The following is a 15,260-nucleotide window of genomic DNA, read 5'->3' on the forward strand; positions in this document are numbered from 1 at the left end:
TAAAGGTGATATAATATAACAGATATCATGAAACATTTACATTTTGTAGTCCATTGTATAATTTAAATAAACTTAAATGCAAATTTCGCATGTGGAAAAAGTAAGTACACCCCTACATTTATCACTACTTCAAATACCTAAAATTAGAATCAGGTGCACCAGCTCAGGTGCAAATGATTAGAACATCGTTAGAGAGGATCTTGGAGGAACCTGTCTTATTTAAACCTCAGACATTTAGTTTGGTTTGCTCTTTGTTGTTGAAGTGTGCGGCGTCACCATGCCTAGATCAAAAGAGCTCTGAGGCTTTCAGAAAGAAGGTTATAGATGCCTACGAGTCTGGGAAGGGATTTAAAAAGATCTCCAAACAATTTGAAATCAATCATTCGACTGTCCGGAAGATCATCTACAAGTGGAGAAGATTCCAAACAACTGCCAACTTGTTCAGGCCATGCCACCCCAGCAAGTTCAGCCCAAGAGCAGACCGCAAGATGCTGAAATAAGTCTCTAAGAACCCCAGAATGTCATCACGGGACCTACAGGTAGTTCTTGCCACTGTTGATGTCAAAGTGCACGAGTCTACCATTAGAAAGAGGCTGCAAAAATTTGATCTACATGGGAGGTGTGCCAGGAGGAAACCTTTGCTGTCCAGAAAGAACATCAGGGCAAGACTAAAGTTTGCCAATGAACACCTTGGCAAAGACCAGCACTTCTGGAAGAATGTGCTCTGGACAGATGAGTCAAAGGTAGAGCTATTTGGCCACAGTACCAGAAGACATGTTTGGCAAAAACCAAAGACAGCATTTGACCACAAGAACCTGATACCAACTGTAAAGCATGGTGGTGGAAATATTATGGTTTGGGGCAGCTTTGCTGCATCAGGGCCTGGGCAGCTCACCCTCATGGAATCCACTATGAATTCTTCATTGTACTAGAGGGTGCTTGAGGATAATGTGAGGCCATCTGTCAGAAAGTTGAAGCTCAACCGAGGGTGGACCTTGCAACATGACAATGACCCTAAACATACCAGTAAATCCACCAAGGAATGGCTGAAAAGAAAGAAATGGAGGGTTCTGGAATGGCCAAGTCAAAGCCTAGATATAAATCCCATCGAGATGTTGTGGGGGGATTTGAAACGAGCTGTGCATGCAAGAAACCCCTCAAACATCGCACAGCTGAAAGAATTCTGCATGGAGGAGTGGGAAAAAATTTCTCCCAGTCGATGTCAGAGACTGTTAGACAGTTATAAGAAACGCCTACTTGTGGTTGTTTCTGCCAAAGGGGGCAATACCACCTATTAGAGCCAAGGGTGTACTTACTTTTTCCACATGCGAAATTTGCATTTATGTTTATTTAAATTATACAATTGACTACAAAATGTGAATGTTTCATGATATTTGTTATATTATATCACCTTTATCTATCAATAATGTTGAAATGAAGATCAAATAGCTGTATGTTGAAATATGTTGAAAAAGTCAAAACTTTACATGGGGTGTACTTATCTTTTCGTGTGTGTGTGTGTGTGTGTGTGTGTGTGTGTGTGTGTGTGTGTGTGTGTGTGTGTGTGTGTGTGTGTGTGTGTGTGTGTGTGTATATATATCTGACTATGCCATGGAGGCGTTCATTTTGGATCCCTCATCCCCTATGGCCTTGGTGCGAATGTAGCATGGGGCTATTCAGGCCTAATCATCGAGGTTGCAGAGTTCCGTCTGTGGATGGAGGCAGTGCAGGACATGCTCATATATATATATATATATATATATATATATATATATATATATATATATATATATATATATATATATGTATATATATATATATACATACTTAATGCAATAGGTTAGCCTCAAAGGACAAGCAGGTTTGACAGCTTACTGTAGGCCTACCAATAAGAAAAAATTAACATTATCTCAGAATAAATTTATATGAAGCAAAAAAGTTTCAATACAAATGGGATTATATCAATAATAAAGTGCAAAAATTCTTATTGTAAAAACTATTGTAAAGCAGTTGTCTTGAGAAGGAATGTGAAAAGGGTATATAGCAGCTAAAGGGGATTAACTAAGATCCTAGCTTTAAGCTCTGGAAGCTGAAATGATGCAGACAGAAGGTATACATTTACAAGGAAAGAATTCTTGATTTCCCTTTCACAATTGCTTCCATAGGCATGGCTGTCAGAGTGAGCAGTATCATGGATCTGCTTGTTAGTCCTTTGTGCTGAATGAGCGCACAAAAAAATTGATTCCACTTTGCAAGGCGTCAGATAGATTGAGAAGCAGGGCTTCTCCCAATTCGCTCGTAGATATAAAGTTGCATAATCAAGCTGTGACCTTTTTCTATAATGACCTATAATGAATGACCTGTGACCTTTTTCTAATCTTCTCAATCTATATAACTGCGCAATGACAATACCCTATATCTATCGGAGAAACGACCGCACCACACATTTACTCTCGGTAGATGCAGACAGTCGTGCCGGTGTCAACAGATGGCATGACACAGCTGAGGTGGGCGATCTGGTTACAGAATAGTCCAAGCATGGGGCGGGGTGCTGGGTTCGACGGAAGAAGATGGGGAGGTGTGAGGGAGGCGTGGTAACAGAAGTGCTTTCAAAGATATTCGATGTCATATCAACTACAGAAAACCGCTTGGGCTCAATAAATCCATCTCTGCCATGCTATTCCAGCAAGATGAAGATGAATTCAGCAAGATGGAGATTTAGCAAGATGTTTATGGAAGAGTTAAAGGAAATATGGCTGTAGAAGGAACAGAGAGCTTTGTGCAGCACAAGATTGTTTTGAAATTGATGGACAAGTCTATACAATCTGGTTACAACCTCTCCCGACCGCCTCGATTTAACTCTTTCAGAAGTCCCCAGTCGCCGACCTCTCCAGGGGTAAAGCAAGTGGTAGCAGTGGCCCAGGCGCCATGTGGATTAAACTTGCTGAGTGATAACCAGCTCTTGGAAGGCGGAGAACGGATAGGTTATTGGGTGGGGAGAGAAAAGAAGAAGGGCGTACAGGATTATTATCAGAGACGTACATGCGCACAGTGATTGGCAAGCCGCAGTAGAGAGCGGGAGTGTAACCTGTTTATATCCAGCACGCAGTTCCTCCACTCATTAGCGACCGTTGAAGATATCACTACATACGCCATGCATTCGCGGCAGATCATAAGGCCACCGTTTTCCCCTCCCAAATCCCGGATGGCCTACAGTACCACATAGACATTCCGGCGTCCGATGTACCTGCGCCAAGCTTCTGTCATCAGGACTAACAGCTGAGCTAAAGTTTTGCCGCTTCCACCCACAAGCACAACAGGCACGCATTGCCCGCGATCCATTAACCCTTTTGGGTGTCGCACGACGAGCTCCGGTTACTCGATCAAACATTTCAATAACCAACCCTTCAGGAGATGAACAACCGCTCCCCTATCAAAGTGATAAACTCGTTAATATATTGAACAAGTGAAAGATTACACTGGTCAGCAAAATTTTAAAAGTTTTATGGTTCTCGTATATTTTGAAGTGATTCTAACCAACATGAACCTGTAGATTTCGATGATGATATCAAATTTTCACCAGCACATCCAGTTTTTGAGAACCAATATTCCACAGGAATACCACTTCATTTGAAATTCACAAACCTCTTGTTGACCCTGAGAAGGTATTCTTACCACCACTTCATTTGAAACTTGGTTTGATGAAGAACTTTGTGAAGGCCATGGATCAAGATGGTGCTGGCTTCCACTGCTTGCTAATGAAGTTCCAAGGCATTGTATCTGAGGCCAAAGTAAAGGCGGGTGTTTTCAATGGTCCTCAAATTCGTCTTGGACTCACTAATCAGGACTTTGTAGCGAGACTAACTGAGCTGGACAGCGTTGCTTGGGATAGCTTTGTGGCTCTTGCTAACAATTACCTTGGAAATTTTCGAGCACCAAATTATGAAGAGCTTGTGGACAAGATGTTGAAGAGTTACCAGGGGCTCGGTGTTCGAATGTCACTCAAGATACATTTCTTCCATTCTCATCTGGACTTCTTTCCACAAAATCTTGGCGATGTCAGTGATGAACATGGAGAAAGGTTTCATCAGGAAATTGCCATCATGGAGACTCGATATCAAGGCCCATTCAATCCAAACATGATGGGCGACGACTGTTGGACTTTACAGCGTGAAAGTGATTGCTCCAACAAACGCAAAAGTAAAGTTCATAAGCACTTTTAATGTGATGTAAATAAAAACTTAAAGTTCATATTATTTTTTGTGATATTTCATAAAGTTCACATTATTTTTTGTGATATTTTATAAAGTTCATATTATTTTTGGAGATTTACATTTTTTTATGTGATGTAAATAAAAACTTTAAGTTCATATTATTTTTTGTGACAATAAATAGACTTATTGAGACTTAATCAAGAAATTTGCATGCTCTAAAGACTTTTTCCCACACTTATGATGTACTACGTCAAGGTTACGTGATAGCGAAATTTTAAGGTCAGATTCGGATTCGTGGGCACCAAATTAGTTAGAAACAGTTGAAAATAAGTCAGAACCAATTTGGCTGTTGACCAGTGTTATATATTTCCCCTGCATTCTTCAAGAAATTGCAGTGAATTTTGCTTGAGACGCTTTCATAGTTTTGTTTACCTCTCATATAATTTTGCAATCAAAGACAATTTTGCAATGTACAACCATGAATATGTATCAGCTCCCCTCGCTCTCATTGGCTAAAGCACTTATGATGAGTGTGGAATAATTTCAACATGCTCGCAAATGTACTGTAATTAAAATAGACTCTGAGGATTAATGAGGGTACAATGGCAAGAGTTAAATCTAAATGGTGTAAGGATGGTATAAGGTGATGGTACAAGAGCTAAATGGTATAAGGTCATGGTACAAGAGCTAAATGGTATAAGGTGATGGTACAAGAGCTAAATGGTACAAGAGCTAAATGGTAAAAGGTGATGGTACAAGAGCTAAATGGTATAAGGTTGAACCACCTTTAGAGGCCATTTTTCCCCGCAGAGCAGGGGTCGGCCTTTTTCGGGCACCGTGGTCCCCTTTTTGAAGCAATGTTTTACGGCCGGATGCTCATCCTGCCGCCAACCCTGTTAGTCGCCTCTTGCGACACACAGGGAATTACCAGTGAACTGGTACTCAATGTGCCGACCTCGGTAGGATGACAGGCTGAGTCAACCCCCCTGGCGTTAATTCAGCGATCGACCGGGATTGGAACCCAGGATCCTAGGTATCCCAAGCCAGCACCCTAACCGCTAAGCCAGCACCAGGCTAAATGGTATACGGTAGGCGAAAGCGAAACCTTTATAGTTAATCAGCATGGTTTATTTTCCGATCTGGACGGCTTCTCTTATTATTATTTCCGCCACCGAAGGGTGGATGGAGATTATATTTTCAGCCCTGTCTGTCTGTCTGTCAGCAGGATATCTCAAAAATTACGGAAGGATTTGAATGAAACTTTGTGGACAGGTTGGGTGTGTGACAAGGATGAATCGATTCGATTTTGGTGAAGGTCTGGATCTGGCTACGATAACATTTTAAGGTTTTTTTGTTTGTTTGCAGCACAAAACAGCGGGGTAGCATCATTGGTTGAGGGCACGACTGTGCCGCTGATGCAATGCCCTCCGCTGGTTAGGGCAGGAATTTGGCCATGGTGCTAGTGATAGCTCACCTACCCTTCGTGAAGGACAATGTAGGGTCTTTAACGTCCACCGACGAATGCTGGCAAATGGGACGCCCGGTTAACACCCATCCGAGGGACTGCACACACATTGATGAATCACCCTGCCTATGAAATTACCGATGAATGACAGTTTATAGCTGGGTTCGACCTAAGGCAAGACAGCTGAGACAAGTGTACGTACCTCTTGGTCAGCCATATGCAAGCGCCATTGAGAGAGAGGGCCAAAAATGATATATAGCATGGTATCTCAAAAAGTTATGAATGGATTCGGAAAGAACTTGGGGGACAGGTTGGTTGTGTGACAAGGATGAATCGATTCAATTTTGGTGAAGATCTGGATTCGGATACTCTAACTTATACAGTGATTCTTCACAATTGAGAAATATGACCAAAAACAACATTTAGCAGGATATTTCAAAACGTTGTGGACAGATTATGACAATTTGGTGGATGAGTTGGGCAGGTAACAAGAACAAGCTGATTAGATTTTGGTTCAGGTCCAGATGCAGATCCGGCCTATGAGTGGGACACAAAACGTAAACTGTTCAGCCTAGTGGAGGTATGCCTTTAATCTTGTACTGTTCGAGTTCATTCCAATTTTGTTGTTGTTGTTATTGTTTTCTTCTTCTTGCACAAATATATTACCAGCGGGTATGCGCAAGTTACCTTCTCCGCATGTGTAACCAAATTGGAAATAATAACGTTCCCTGAGCCACTATTCGGTACATTCCAGTTGAAATTCAAGCCTCCACGCTCAGGGATGTTGTGGAGTGTTACCTCCGGCGTCACTATGAGGTTCTTGTCTGGTTGGGGCCGTTGGGCTCAGCCGGTAAAGCGTTACAGTACCTTTGTTACAAGATGCCATTTCATTATCACATTAAAAGCTTCACCTTTCTATGGTGATGGGTTTTTCCAAACTTGTTAGTCCTACATCCCCAATGAACTTTGAGCATTTCAATGAACATTCATTGCTATTGTTTAATAACCTTGCAACTCAGAGTCCATTTCTGCAGCTTTGCATTATACCCTCATGACTTTCAATGACAGTTTGAACCATCCTCAGAAACATTCCAAGGTGAGTTGTGACTGACTCCTTAAGAACACAACTCTGGCAGAGCAGGCATGGCTGGCTGAGTATTCGTGCAAAATTTGGTTAAGATTGGCCAGAAAACTGGAGGGGTTAGCAAGCAAATAAATACACACACCATTAGTGCCTTATAAACACAGGCCTCTATGTACCTGTCAATGATGACTGGATCCGAAGGCGTCTCGTTTCTGTTCCCACAACTTTTTTTGTCACAGCAGCGGCTGAAAAACATGACATTGGATGGTCATTTGTGGATCATTAATCAATGCATCCAACGGTGAAGGCAAGAAGGACATGACATGAGGCTCCTCTATTGTTACCTCCACCACCAAAGGTGGATGGAGGTTATGTTTTAAAACTGTTTTCATTGAAATCACAGTTAGACATTTTTGCACATCAGTGTTCTCTAAATTTAATCTTGAATTTTCTAATCTAAAAACATGAAGAAGACTATATTTTAACATGAAACCAGTAAACAACCAGGCTGTATAGTTTGTTTTGGATCCCAATGATAGGCCGGATCTGGATTCGGACCTCAACCAAAATGTAATAGCTTGTTCTCGTCACCTAACCAACTCATCCACCAAGTTTAGTCATAACTCGTCCTTAACGAAACTTCGTGGACAGGTTGGGTGTATACATATCATGTTATAGATTCACTTATCGCCTGATCTCTCTCTCTGAATGGTGAAGAATCACTTAAAAATTAAATAACTCTCGTATCCGAATATATACTCAGATCTTCATCAAAATCGAATCGAATCGTCATTGTTAGATACCCAACCTGCCCACAAAGTTTCGTCCAAATCCGTCCATAACTTTTTGAGATATCCTGCTATGTATCATTTGTGGCCCTATCTTCCGATGGTGAAGAATTGTCACTTTATTGAATTGTCAAGAATTGAAGAATCACTTTAAAAATTCCACTAGCCGGATCCAAATCCGGATCTTCACCAAAATCTAATAATTTCGTCCGTGTCACATACGCTACCTCTCTGCCAAATTTCGTTTGAATCCGTCTACAACCTTTTGAGCTATCTTGTTCACAGACAAACAAACAAACAACGAGAACGGCACTCAGTAGAGAGCATACATACCTCTGCCTGGTTGGCCATATCACTCAATGGTGAAGAATCACTTAAAACATTCTACTAGCTGGCTCCGGATCCGGATTTTCACCAAAATTGAATCGATTCTTCTTTGTCAGACACCCAACCTGTCCAACAAGTTTCGTCCAAATCCATCCACAACATTTTGAGATATCCTGCTATGTATCCTTTTTGACCCTATCTCCCGATGGTGAAGAATCACTTTAAAATTAAACAACGATCATATCCGAATCCACAATCAGATCTTCACCAAAATCTAATCGAATTGTCCTTGTCAGACACCCAACTGGTCCACCTAGTTTCGTCCAAATCCATCCATAACTTTTTGAGATATCCTGCTATGCTTCGTTTTTGGCCATATCTCCCAATGGTGAAGAATCACTTTAAAAATTCTAGTAGCCGGATCCGGATCTTCACCAAAATCTAATCATTTCGTCCGCATCACATACGCTACATCTCTGCTAAATTTCGTCCGAATCCGTCCACAACTTTTTGAGATATTTTGCTCACAAACGGACAGACAAACAAACAGACAGACAGACAGACAGGGGTGAAAACATAACCTGCATCCACCTTTGATGGCGAAGGTAAACAGACAGGGGTGAAAACATAACCTCCATCCACCTTTGGTGGCGAAGGTAAAAAGCCACAATGATCTTAATACTGCAATACAAGCTTGAAGAGGTCCTATTTTCCGGCCGAGGGATCAGGAGCGCAGAATGCGGGCACAATGGCCGGCCTAAACACACGCCGGCCGAAGGCAACCCCTTGGCACAGCACTTAGTGCAAAGGCCGTTTGTTCCTGTGCCATTAACAAGCGAAATTTTTTGCCGGCAATATAGGAGAGCTTGTTTTAAAGCCGGGCCTCCATCGATTTTGATCCCCACGATAAAGTGTGATGTAATCTTACATGTGAGTAAGCACTGCAGGTTAAGTGAGTGTAGGAGGATAGGATATTGGTGGGATGCTTTAGGGGCATGTGGTTGCATCATAGGGGAGAATGAAAGAGATGGGAAGGAAGAAGGATTGTAAAATATTATATGTATTCTGAAGGTGGAAGGACATTCGAAATCTTGGCACGAGGGAATTGAGAGACAATATATCCTCTGATCATTTATGGATATAACTAAAAATTCAATCAGTTGAGACAGGCTGTGAAATTCCCCCTGCTGTAAAGGAACACAATATAATGAACTGGTGTCCATGAAAATTATTTTAAGGATTTGAAATGATATTTCTGCACCGGTCAAAAATTGGTTTCATCTTGATCAAGTCAGGAAGGGAGAGAAGGTTCAGAGGAGATTGTTTTAAAAATTAAGGGAGGGAAGGGATATGGCACTTAAGGAGTACAACTACAACTACAACTACAACTACTACCACAATCAAATGCACCTCGTTGGGTTTATCACGGGAAAGTATTTGGCACAAGGCTTCCACAAACTGGCTGGTCAGGCCTGATGCTCAACTGAAGGCGACTTGGGCAGGAAACTTGTTCAGAGTGCTGGTGATACCTTGCCTACTGTTTGCGAAAGGTACCATGGAGTCTTTAGGATCCACCAACTGATAGTGGAAGATGGGACACCCAGCATAAAATACATTTAAGGGACGACACACTTTCTTACGCAATGCCCTGCCGTGAAAGACCAATCTGACAGTTTATAGTCAGCCGAGGAATCAAACTTAGACTAGGCAGCTCGTACGTAAGTACGCTACCTTGCACAATCCTATCAGGAATCAGGATGCGTGTGGAGCATTACGAAGGGATCCAAATTCTGCCGTATTTGCGTATGTAATAAATAGATGGCCCCCAATTAGCCATCTCTGGTCATAATTGCATGGGAATAGCCCAAAACAAAAACATTTAACGAACTTAAAATTAACTCGAAGTATAAAGCTATATTTTTATATTGAAAAGGTGTTTTGGTTGTGTGTACCTGTGTATGTATGATACAAGGAATAGGGGTGCGGTAAAAGCACGAGTGACCCGAGAATGCAGGATTTGAAAGAGAGGCCGGAGAGTGGGGAAGACAACTCCCGCCACTTCGATTTGGCGGGAACGCTGCCACGTGGCCAGCGTGATCGATGAGCGTGAAACGCCGACGGCAGGGAAAGCACTTCCGGGGGCGATCAATCGTCTGTACCTTGCATTCTGTTGGCCCGACACGCATCCGGCTTTCGGGTGGCGAGCTAATCCGACTGTAAAAAGGACCATTGGACATTGTAAGAGCTTTTAAAACACGATAAAATTCGCACCGTGATTATTTACGTCGCATTAACCATCGGGGTGAACAAAGGTTTCGCTACATTTACCAATATCCGTGTTTGCACGTGTCTTTCAATCTTACACCGCGATCATATAATCGGCGAGGTTTCATCATACATTAACGTAACGACATAATTGGCGCAGAATGCTCCTCGATAACTGCATTGTAATTGCACTTTAATTGTGCAATGATTACAACACAATCGCATGTTGGAAATACCAATCCAAGCAAATAGCCCAAGGGAGAAAGTTTGGAACAATGAACTTGGCATGTTTTTTTAAAGAGCCCGATGATTCACTACAGGTGTTATACACCATGTTGTACCTGGCTAAAGCAGTCGTAGACGGAGCCACATAATGACGAGGGTTCAATTATCGACGCGTTTGTGCCAGAGACGGGCGTTCCTTGTAAAATCGTCTTGTTCCGGAAATGCATATTGATCACAACCGTTCGATCGATCGGATCGATCCAGGCTCTGGAAAGACGCGGGAAATGCGTCACTTTCCGCGTAGACCATCCGTGTGCGGTTCTTTAGTTGCTACAAGAAAGCATAAAAGGTAATTGTGCTTCCTTACGTATGAATCCTAATGCGAGGCTGGCTGGATGGCCGATAGGTGTGCGCACTCACCTTTCTACCGTCTCGCCTGGGTTTGAATCCCAAAAGTCGGCTATAAACTGTCACTCTGGTGTTTCCATGCAGGCCGATGTATCGATGTGTACTCCGTCCAACAGAAGTATGTTACGCTGGAGATGATGTCTTTTACAAAGAGTAGGTGAGTTATCTCGGCCTCCTGAACCAAATACATATTCCTGCACCTTCAGTTCAGTAACCTGTGACAGAATGGTGACCAGTCGAGGATTCGTTCTAACTTACGTTTCTCTTTTTGTCGACCACAATGCCAGGGTGATATCCTATTTGTAGAACTTTCTGAACACCCCACTAATGTAATACACACAGGATATAGAACCGGGGAAAAAACGCTTGCATTTACCTATGAGTGAGCGCAAATGCAAGAAGGCGTATCATACTTGGATGATAAATGTCGAGAGAAAGGTGTATGTTTATGGTGAACATGTGAAAATGAATGCAAAACAATTGAAAAGCATAAGATGAATAAGCTTCGTATTTGGGTCCGAAGAAAAGTCCTCCTTGGACCATAAGTACCGTGAGGTTTTGAACCCCGAGCTTGTGTTCCAACTTAATGCATTTTTACATTGCACACCATTGTGTGTGTGTGTGTGTGTGTGTGTGTGTGTGTGTGTGTGTGTGTGTGTGTGTGTGTGTGTGTGTGTGTGTGTGTGTGTGTGTGTGTGTGTGTGTGTGTGTGTGTGTGTGTGTGTGTGTGTGTGTGTGTGTGTGTGTGTGTGTGTGTGTGAATGATCTGGTGTGTTTTGTTGGTGAGTGGTGAAGGGTATTTGAAGTGGGTGTTCCACCATGTTTGTTTGGTGCTGTGGATTCTGGATGCGGAGGTGTTGTTGTTGTTGTAGTCTGCGTTCGCACTGGCTGGGGGTGTGGGTATGTACGCATCCAGATGCAGTTGCTGCATGTGGATGTGTACGTGCCCCTGCTGGCCCACCTTAGCTGACCGTATCGAGGTTGAAGGGCCGAAACGGGATGATGCTGAGGACCTCGACTGAGGACCCGGTCAGTGCGGCACACTTGTGACCAGGTGTGTTTTGAACTTATATATACATATATATATATATATATATATATATATATATATATATATATATACATACATACATATATACATATACATACATACATATAGGATTGTAAATAACCAATTTATATATGTGGGAAAATTATGTTGGGAAAGTTATGTTGCCCAGACTGGGAATCGAATCCAGATCCGCTGGTGAACTTCACAAGTGGTCAACCATCTGTGCGACCCCTGACCCTGATCAAGCATTTTCCACATTTAGAATTGCCACTCTCCTTCCACCACTGCCTCCGCAGCACTCACTGCCAACCATAGGAGCAGCAACGGCCTGCTCACGAGAGGGTCCAGAGCACTGGTACGGTTCACCAGAGGACCTGGGGGTGATTCCCAGTATGGGCGCGTAATTTTCCCACATATGTAAATTATATATATATATATATATATATATATATATATATATATATATATATATATATATATGGGTGTGGCAGGTCTGGTGCAAGCCACACGAGTCCGTTTATTACATCATAAGAGCCATAAACAAATGGGAGGAAGGGCTGTGTAGGTAATGCAAAGACTAGTTTAACTGCTTTTAAGTTGAAATGAATTTCACCTGTTCTTTAGAGATGGCTTAATCATGACATAATAAAATGAAGAGTGCAAAGGCTTATGAAAATTCAATGGTGAGAATCACTTAGAAATTTAAAAATTCTCATATCCAGATCTGTATTCAGATCTTCACCAAAATGGAAATGATTCGTCCATGTTATACTCCCAACCTGTCCATCAAGTTTCGTACAAATCCGGCCATAACTTTTTCAGATATCATGCTATGTACTGTATATCGGTTTTAGCACTATCACCGAATGATGAAGAATCACTTTTTAAAATCTCGGATCCAGATCCTTCACCAAAATCGAATAATTTCGTCCTTGTCAGATACCCAACTTTTCCACCAAATTTCGTCCGAATACATCTACAAATTTTTGAGATATCCTGCTCACGGACAAACAAATTAGAAAGATATGCAGAGCACGATACTTGCCAAATCCCTAAAAAATAATTAACCTTAAAAATAATTGGCAGTTGAATTCAAAGACCAAATATGCAAATCTTTTTCAAATTTCAAGTCAATCATATGAAAATTAAGGAATTTAGAAATTACACCTAAGTTGTTGACCTATGTTGTCCTATGTTGATCCCAAAAATAATTGGTGGTTGAATTCAGTGAGCTGACATGCAAATCCTCTTCAAATTTAAGTCCATTGAATGAAGATTGACAATTTTAGAAATTTCATCTATGTTGACCTTTTGACCTTAATCCCTCAAAAATAATTGGTGGTTGAATTGAGTGACCTGATCTACAGATTCCAAGTTAATCTGATGACAATTGATGATTTTAAAAAGTGCACCCAAGTTGTTGATCTTTGGCCAATGTTGACCTTTTGGCCTATGTTGACCTCAAAAATAATTAGCAGTTAAATTTGCAGACCTGATGTGCAAATCCTTTTCAAATAGCAAATCAATTAGATGGAAATTGATGATTTTAGAAATTTGGCAAAGTTGTTGACCTTTGACCTATGTTGACCTTTTGACCTCAAAATCAATAGGCTTCTTGCTTATGAGAAACTCCACCATTTCATGAAATTTCCTGAAGATCAGTTTCAAATTCTGACCTGTAGGCGATTGGCATACAGACAAACAGACAAACAGATAGACAGACAAACAGACAAACAGATAGACAGACAAACAGACAGACAGACAAACAGACAGTGGTGGAAACATGACCTCCATCCACCTTTGGTGGCAGAGGTAATTATATACAGTATGAGCAGTCCACAACGGTATCCTCACCTGCACATAATCTCATGCGTGAGAAGCACCCGACACATCTCGGGGTTTTTGTCTTGTCCTTCATATATGATCGCCTGCAAGACAAATCATGAAAATGGCCTCATCGTCTAAAGAAAGAGAGAGATCTTCAGGGATCATGTCATCCACACCAAAGCAGGAACTGACATCACCATCAGAAGATGAAAATATCAACAATAAAGTTTTTCAATCAGTTATAATATTTTTTAAAATTCCAATATTGTGTACTTTATATCCTAAAAATATCAGGTGAAAGTATTTATTTATATCTATTTTGTGGCATACACTACGAGGCAATACAAGTCAAAAACTGATATTAGGGCATCGTGCTGATGTGAACCAAAAGGAATGACAAAGATATGGCATCATGTTCAAGCATTCACTTTGATCCGGTCATGGAGTGTTTGTTTTCAAAGGCAATTTTAAAGTTTGTGTTCTTCACAGACAAGGTACAGCTCGATGCAGACAGGCGCCGGTTTCCCTGGGATATGAATGTTGTACTCAGACAAATTAATAGTGTATATTGTCTAATGTTCACACTTTCTTAAAATAAGAATGCTGAATCAGATGAGAACAACGTAGCCATTAAAAAAAAAAAAAATGAACAGTGAATAATGAAATTAAGTCCTGTCAGGTGGCCTTGAGGAATCTCCAAACGTGTTATAGATAAGAAGCACTCCATTCCCAGAGCATAACATAGGGCCACAGGTGCGGTTAAAGACCAGGGATAATCCCAATTATAGGGTCAAGATAGCCAGCCTGCTCTATATCATGTATTTTACATATATCATGTATATATATATTTTTTGTATACTGAATCGAGGCTCGTGAAAGAGCTAACATTTACTTCACAAAAAATCAACCAGACAAACAAATATACAAAAAGAGGGAGCGGAAGACAAGATGGGGAGAGAAGGGGAAGCACACAAACACTTGAGAGCACACAACATTTGAGAGCAGGGAGATGTGTGGGAGGGATAGTATATATATATATATATATATATATATATATATATATATATATATATATATATATATATATATATATATATATATATGAATATATATATATATATATATATATATATGTATATATACATTATACATATATATTATTTATATATATATATGTATATATTTATATATATTATTATATATATATTATATTATATATATATTTCACATATGTAAAATATTAATATATATATTTATTACATATATTTAATTTTATATATATATTATATATATTAACATGTTATATATATTCTATATTATTATATATATTATATTATTATATATGTTATATATATTATATTATTATATTTATATTATATATATATATATATATATATATATATATATATATATATATTATATATATATACTGTATATATATAATATATATATATATATATATATATATATATTATATTATTATATATATATTATATATATATACAGACTTGGCATTTAATATGGAATATATCTTTTTTCTTGACTTGGGTTTACTTTCTGAACTCAGTATATCAATCTGGTGAGTTTCTTTTACCCTTCGGTGATG

General features: G+C 40.2%; 1 protein-coding gene across 2 annotated transcripts in view; it reads right to left on the reverse strand.

Annotated features, from left to right (window-relative positions):
* EBF3 (EBF transcription factor 3) overlaps window positions 1-15,260 on the reverse strand; it is a 199,182-nt gene that overhangs the window by 108,261 nt on the left and 75,661 nt on the right. For both annotated transcript variants that reach the window (XM_068110645.2, XM_068110642.2), the window contains exon 6: window positions 6,940-7,008. In XM_068110645.2, coding sequence (XP_067966746.1) covers window positions 6,940-7,008 — 69 coding nt within the window. The remainder of the gene's footprint in view (window positions 1-6,939; window positions 7,009-15,260) is intronic.

This window comes from Myxine glutinosa, chromosome 3, assembly GCF_964187855.1.
Source record: "Myxine glutinosa chromosome 3, kmMyxGlut1.1, whole genome shotgun sequence".
In the NCBI taxonomy this organism is placed as follows: domain Eukaryota; kingdom Metazoa; phylum Chordata; class Myxini; order Myxiniformes; family Myxinidae; genus Myxine; species Myxine glutinosa.